Source organism: Cyprinodon variegatus, unplaced genomic scaffold (genome assembly GCF_000732505.1).
Source record: "Cyprinodon variegatus isolate N-32 unplaced genomic scaffold, C_variegatus-1.0 Scaffold1265, whole genome shotgun sequence".
Classification (NCBI taxonomy): Eukaryota; Metazoa; Chordata; class Actinopteri; order Cyprinodontiformes; family Cyprinodontidae; genus Cyprinodon; species Cyprinodon variegatus.
In genome coordinates this window covers 98,216-105,660 of record NW_015151718.1, presented here as the reverse complement: position 1 = coordinate 105,660, position 7,445 = coordinate 98,216, and the positions used below count along the sequence as shown (strand labels likewise).

The 7,445-nt window shown below is 46.5% G+C and overlaps 1 protein-coding gene across 2 annotated transcripts in view; it reads right to left on the bottom strand.

The window, feature by feature from the left end:
- Positions 1-7,445, bottom strand: part of LOC107102502 (serine/threonine-protein kinase LMTK1-like) — a 72,125-nt gene that overhangs the window by 2,606 nt on the left and 62,074 nt on the right. For both annotated transcript variants that reach the window (XM_015401831.1, XM_015401833.1), the window contains 5 exons: positions 7,023-7,144; positions 6,466-6,615; positions 2,868-6,294; positions 1,561-1,690; positions 1,264-1,470 (listed from right to left, as the gene is read on the bottom strand). In XM_015401831.1, coding sequence (XP_015257317.1) covers positions 1,264-1,470; positions 1,561-1,690; positions 2,868-6,294; positions 6,466-6,615; positions 7,023-7,144 — 4,036 coding nt within the window. The remainder of the gene's footprint in view (positions 1-1,263; positions 1,471-1,560; positions 1,691-2,867; positions 6,295-6,465; positions 6,616-7,022; positions 7,145-7,445) is intronic.

Here is a 7,445-nt window from a genome sequence, read left to right as displayed (position 1 = left end):
TAGAATATAGTCGACTTTCTCTAAATGTTTCTTTAAGCCTCTTAAATAAACACATTCTCAGAAAATAAATAGTTTTTATATATTAAAAAATATAAAGCTGACTAATGTTAAATTGGTTCATTATTTTTTTAGGTTTGTGACCCAATATTGGACAAAACACAGATTTACCTTCACAGCCTCAGAAGGACAGGATTTATGGACAGAAAGTAAACCTGGACATGAAATGATGTTTTGTTTTTATAATGTTTTTTGTTGTTGGCATTCATATAAATATATTGGTGTGATAACTTAGTAAAAGTTTGATTTGTTTTTAGTATATTTCTACTTTTAATTTATAGCCCCCCCTTATCACCCTGTGATCAGTGGTTTTTACCCGCTGATCACAGCTAATATAGCCGCCATTGTTCTAGGCAGAGAAAGGATTGGGTAGCTCCGCCCACCGCGCATCAGACCCACTTTACCACCGTGCAGCTAGAGCAGCAGAGATGCTTCAGTCGCGCATCAGAACTACACTTGTGGAAGCATCAAAAATGAAGCAGCACGAGCGTTTTTGCTGCTCCTGCTGCTTACGGTGTGAACGTAGCATTAGATGATGTCTGCTAGTGTTTTAGCTCTTTAGCTAAAAACTTAGCTAAGCCTCCACTTCTGCAGCCTAGAGCGTCCCTAACTTTAAATATTTAGCTCAGTTTTTCCCTCAGAAGGGTTCACATCACATTGATTTCTGATTTTTAAAATAATTCTTTCGAATTTTACTTTACCAAAATGTTTTATTTACCTCTTGGATTTGAAACAGTAAATTCAATTGCAGTTGTTCTAAATTATTTTTTAAAGCTGTTTTAACCTCATTCTGAATTTTCCACGATAAACTTTGGTTTTGAAACATTAAATCTGCTGAACTGTTAGAACATTGCATCATTTCATTGGTAATGTGTTCAAACAGTAACTTAGTTTGAGTTTCACTGCCTCAGTTAAATGTTTTTTATGTTAAAATTTTTTGATTTGAAGTATTTTTGTTAATGAATTCTTGATTTCTAAATGAAAGTTGTTGTGAATTTGCTCCAAATTTGCTCAGAGTTAACTGACTATGATCTGAGCTCTAACCACACTTTCATTTCTTGAATAAAAAATGTCCAGCTGCTTCATTATTGTCTAATTTGTCCATTATTGTGCCAAATTAACTGAAATTAGCTTAGTTTTTGTTTTTCATTTTATAATTCTGCACAGAGGAAGGATGAGTTGTTTGCAGGCGCTGAGGGAACCAACCTCCTACAGAGTCCATATCGGAGTCAGAAATGTGAGTAATGGAGAAGCGGGACACGCTGGACGGGGAGACTGTAAAGCGGGACATTTGGACCGGCGGTTTGGACTCCGGAGCTTTGGTGACGGAGTGCCGTGGAGGAGAGTCAGCTGCTGTGGAGGATGTTGGCAGAGGTAGGAGTGGAAAGTCGTCCTCCCACTCGAACCCTGCACCTGAGAGAAGACGGTTAAGAAAAGCTGGTTAATATCTTAGGAAAGAATGTTTTAGAGGCAAAGACAAGCAGACAGAAGGAAAAAACTCACTTTCCTCTGAGATATTCCCATCTGAAGAATCATCCGAGGCATTAGGCCTTTCCTGGGATTTCCTCTCAGATCTTGAACCTTCAGAGGCTAATGGGAAACCATGTTCAACCAACTCTTTAGTTGGACTCTCCTGAAGATTTAAGATTACAGAACAGTCGATTAGAGGCGTGATAACTCCTGAAATAGCAGAAGAATATTAGGATAATAATAGGAAGCAGCCTGAATAGTGTTGATTGGTTTACAGAGGCCCCCTGGACGCCTCCCTTGGGAGGTTTTCCAGGCACGTCCCACTGGGAGGAGTCCCAGGGGACGACCCAGGACACACTGGAGAGACTATGTCTCTCGGCTGGCCTGGGAGCGCATAGGGCTTCCCCCAACAGAGCTGGAGGAGGTGTCAGCGGAGAGGGAAGTCTGGGAGTCTCTGCTTAGTCTGCTGCCCCCGCGACCCGGTTCCGGATAAAGCGGGAGACGACGAGTACAAGACGAGTACGAGTTTACAGATTTTTATCGTTTCTTTTGTCTTAAGGCAGCTACAGAAACCAACCTTGCCTCATGTCAGGGATGTATTAACACCTAAACCCAGAAATTAGTTTTAACCCAGTTCCCTGGTCTGTTCCCAGTTCCACACCAGTCTGATCCGCTGCAGAAACCAGACTGAGCCTGTAGAAAACAGGCTCTAAAGTTCTGGGTTGAAAACACTTTAAAATGAACCAAGAATGCTGGTGAACATCCTCAGTCATCCAGGTCAAAGTCATTCCAAAAAAGTAAAAAAAAAATAAATAAATCAATCCTCTGGACTTTGTTTCCAAGTTTGAAGACGTTTCTCTTCCATCCAGGAAGATTTTTCAATTCCAAATGTCAGAAATAGCGTTTAGTTCCAGGTTTTATCCAGCAGCCCAACAAAGCCTGGTTTTAGTTTAGAAAACATGCAAATTGAATCAGTTGTTAGCCTGCAATGCCTGCAACGGCCCATACCTGTCTCTGTCTCTGAAAGGGACATAGGGACATGTCCCTTTCAGAGACATGGAAAACATGCAAATAGAAATGCACGAACGGGTCCACCCCTTTGGAATGCGGGTTGTTTGGCGTCTTTTGTTGGCCTTAAATGCCCCATACCTGTCTATGTCTCTGAAAGGGACATGTCCATGGACAAGTACTGGGTCCAGGGGTTTGTTTTTTTACTTTTTTGGAATAACCCAAGAATCGACAGATTTATTTGGTTTGTTGGTCCAAGAAGGTCAAACTGTCCTGCAAGTTTATTCATTGTATCTTCTGGAAAAGAAAGCAAGGAGCAGTTTGAATCTCACCTGATCGAAGAGATAGACGGTGACATCATCAAAGAAAGAGACGGTTTTCTTCTTCTGCTCCTCCTCTGGGTTATTAACCAGCAGCGTTGGTATCTTGAGGAGACTTCGTAGCTTGTGAGAGTCGCTGTTGTCGCTCACCACAATGGGCACAGGGTGGCACTCTTCCTCACTCTCCTCTTCCTCCTCTTGCACGCTGTAGCTTCGCAGCTCTTCATCCGATTCGTCACTATCATCTGTATCGGCGTCCTCCTGGTCAGCCTCCTCGCCGTCAGCCGGAGATGATTGGCCCTCTGTGGCAGAAACCGGAGATCGTGGGGCGGATGGAGAGACGGGAGAGGAGGAAGAGAAGCGCCTGCTGTTAGCGGTGTGCTGCAGTGCCACCTCATCTTTAGGTAAGATGTGCGGTATTTCACTCGACATCCCTGATGGCCTTTTGTGAATCATTTTTGCAGCCATGTCCTCCATCTCACAAGCCTCAACAGAACCTTTTAAACCCTTTGTTTCTTTGTGTTCCGGAAAGCTGGATGCAGAGTCTCCAGTAAGGGCACCCAGGGCTTCCTCCATGGCGCCCACCACTTCAGCCGCCCAGTCCCCCAGGGTGGAAGTCTCCTCCTGGGATGGCCATTCTTCCAGGTTCCCCTCCTCTGTTGAATATGTCTCTGAAGGACATTCTGTTTGATCCACTTCAAGTTTTAAGTCTTTATTCCCAACAACATCTTTTAGCTCCTCCTCCTCTCCACTTTTCCTTTTCTCTGCCCTTTTACCAGCGTCGCACTTCTTATCACCGTCATCGTGATGATCCACTTCTCCCAGCTGGAGTTCCTTTTCCTCGTCCCGACTTTGCTTTTCATTCTCATAATCTGAAAAGTAAGCAGAGTCTCTGTATGGAGTGTTATCACTCAGCGGTAAGAGAATTTGCTCTTCTGTCTTCGAGCTCTCCAAAACTAAATCTTGACATATTGATGCTTCTTCGTCTAAAGCAGCAGATTTATCATCCTCCTCGTCATCCTCCTCAACCTCCTCTAGACTGCACTCAAGCATGGGCTTTCCTTGAGGTTGTGACCTGGTTTCGTGGGATTCTTTTGGGACGAACTCGGGACTCTCGTTGTTCTCTGTATCATACCCGCTGTCCATGGCTTTAGGTGAGCTGGAGGGATGGGAGGAGGCAGGGCTGAGACCTTCACAGGATCCGACCGCAGATGGAAGATCCATTGAGTCCATGGAGTCAGGAGTCCCTACCTGCTTCTGCAAGGACTTAAAAGCAGGAGACACATTTAGCTCGCTGTGATCATCGGCGAAGATGCCCGAAGTGACGTCGGTGTTGTCATCGGTTATGTCGTCGTCTTCGTCGCTGCAGTCGAGGAGGTCAGCCAGGCTGACGGAGGAGCCCCCTTGCTCCACGCCGCTGTCGGCTGCGTGGCTGAGCTCTGACTGTGGATCTGTGATGGAAACCATCACGTGCCGGTTGTCAGGAGGAGGTGGAGTGTTCTTAGTCATTGTGAGAACAACCTCCTCTTTCCTGGGCTCGGGTGGTCTCTGCATGATCAGATCTTCCTTGATTACTTCCTCTCGCTTCTCTTTAAGTGTTGTTTCTTCAGATGTAAGATTAACATACTGCTCTTCACAGTCCTCAGATTTTATCAAAGCATTTCTAGGAACAATTGGACCCCCAGGAGCCGGCGATAGGTTGATCATCTCCTCCCTGCTGAGAACATCCGTGGCCTTCTCTGTGATGTAGTTGCTGTCACTGTAGCTGTGACAGCGACTGTTGTTTCTCACTAACAAACCGGTGAGTGGGTCAACAAAGTGTGTGTGGCAGCAATCTCCAGGTGGCAGCAGGGTGTCCCCTTCATTGCACAGGTAGATGTAGGCGTTGCAGCTGTCTGATGGCACCATGGTGTGGTGTTTACCCAGACTGAGGCAGGTACTGTTTTCTTTGGCCTGATGTGGCTCTAGATAGTCGATGGGTTTGGGCAGAGAGCGGAAAGCCAGGCTATGCTGGTCTGGCCAGGTGTCTTCGATGTCCGTACTCGGCATGGTGTAGTTAAAATCAGTGTAGGACTCCTGCCTGCAACTGTGGCTGGCCCGTCTGCTGTGACCTGCGCTGCTGTGCCGCTGTTTGGAAGGCCAGGTGTTGCAGGTGTGTCTCTCGGTGAATATGTCTTCCTCCTCCTCCGTATCACTGTCTCGGTGTCCGATAAAAAGCGCTCCTCCGGTCTTAATGTCGATACTCACAGAGTGGCTATTGTGCCTTGTGTAGCTGGGCATGGTCTTCCTTAGGGAGCCCATCATATCATAGTAGCCCCCTGTCACATTCTTACCCAAGGGGGAGGTCTGACTGGTGTCCAGGTAAGTTTCTCTGTAAGCTTTTTCAGGTGGACTGTTTAAGGATGGGGAAATGCCTAGAGGGTTCTCCAGTTCTCCTAAAGCCTGCCGAAGGCTTCGAGACCCCCAGCTCTCTTGATGATGCTCACTGGAGTGCTCACTTCCAATCAGATAGGGATCTATTTCTAAAGGAGGGGAGTGCTCATAGTAGTAGCCCCCGTCTCTGTCTTTATAGGACACATAATGACTGGATTCCCAGGGTCGAAGGGGGCTGCTGTCTAAAACTTGACCCAAAAGAGGTTCCATCGTCAAGGAGATGGCCGGACTGGACTCATTGGAGTCGTATGGATCAGGTTTGTGGATGTCTGCAGACCAGTAGGGATCCATGGTTGTGGTCTGTGATGGGCAGGCCATGCATTCCCCAGAATCTGCACTACCTGTCAGAAAGCTCCCACTGCTGCCTTGGTAGTCTGGGCTGTAGGAGCAGATGTTGTAATCTGGATCTATGCTGCAGTCTACGGGCTCTTCGATGCGGATGTAGTATTCGCTGCTCACCGAGGGGCTGTGGGCGCTCAGGACAGGGAGCACAGTGGGAGGGTGCAAGTGTTTTGGTTGATAGTAAGAAGGAGAAAACGCTTGTCCCAGGTTCTCCATGGGACATCCTCCAACAATGCCCCCTGGTGGATAAAACACTTCAGGACAAGTGTGGCCGGCCTGAGCACAGGTACTCGTGGATTCTTGGGCGACATAGCTTGGATCTGCTCTGGCTTGCTCCCACTTGTACTCGAAGTTTAGCCCGTGGCTGGTCTCTGTGACTGTCAGTATGTCGTCTCCAGACTCTGAATGGTAGCCATCACCCGATGTAAACTGCTCTAGTAGGGGGAAGGAAGAAGAGCTTGATGAGGCCGGGTCTCTAGACCTCATCAGGATGGTGTGGTGGCTGGAGAATCCAGAATTGGGTCGCAGGGAGTTCCAGCGCCTCTCAAAGTCCTCTTCTGCTTCACTGGCCCCTTTAGCGCACAGATAGCTGAGCAACAGATGAACCTCCTCTGCATTGGGTCTCTGTTCAGGTTTGAGCCAGCAGAACTGCATCACTTCATACCTGAAGAGCCAAAAAAAAAAGAAGGGGAGTCTTTAGTCGGTGTGGTTTTAAAGTTAAGTGGTAAAAACTGTATCAACAGGAGCAGTAGAATCTTTGCTAATCCTAAAAGTATTTTCACTGAGTTTCTTTATCAGCCTGCCTGATGGTCAGGCCCATCTGTCTGTGACTCACCAGCGCTCAGCCAGGGGGATCTTGAGGAGCGGCTTGGGCAGCCGCAGCTGCTGCTCTCTCACGGCATACGTCAGGACCTGCCTATCAGAGTAGTGTCTGTAAGGCTGGTTTCCGAGTTCGAAGAGCTCCCAGATAGTTACACCAAAAGACCTGGGATGATGAGAGAGCAGAAACATCAGCCAGTAGACAAGCACTGCTCACAGTCCTGCATAATGCACATTGTTGGGCTACAGTATAAAGCCTGGAACTCAACGCTATTTCTGACATTTTGAATTGAAAAAGCTTCATTGATGAGAAAAGAAACGTCTTCAAACTTGGAAACAAAGTCCAGTGGATTGTTTTTTTATTTTTATTTTTTTACTTTTTTTGGAATGATTATGACCTGGATGACTGAGAATCTCCCCCAGCACTTATCATTATATTGTTTGCTGCATCTATGCAGTTCAATAGCAGCGACCATTATGCCGAATGCTCATCAAACATGTCTGCCTGTCCACCATTAGGTGATTTTGATTCATTGATGCATAAAATGGAACTAAATGTGTTTCTGATCCTACCAGATGTTGCTCTGCTGGGTCTGATCAGCGATCAGCAGGTTTCCATGAACCTCATCCACCAGCTCAGGAGCGATCCAGCGGAGCGGCACGTACATCTGATCTGACGTCACATAGAAATCATCCTGGGAAATAAGCACTGAATTAGACTCAGATAATCCTAAATGCAGTAGTCTAGGTGTAAAAAAAAAAAAAGAAACAGTGATGCAGGAATTTTTTATTCTTTTTCGGAAGCATCCATAGTCTAATGAATCTAGTCTATTAGCCTAAAGCAATATGCACAGTTTGGTTATTCCATGTCAGGTACGCCGGTCACTGACCTTGACCAATGCACCTTCCAGTAGAACTGCAGTCAGTCGCTGGACTGGCATGGTAGTTAGCATGGCTATCACTGCCCCTACACAGTTAGCATGGCTATCACTGCCC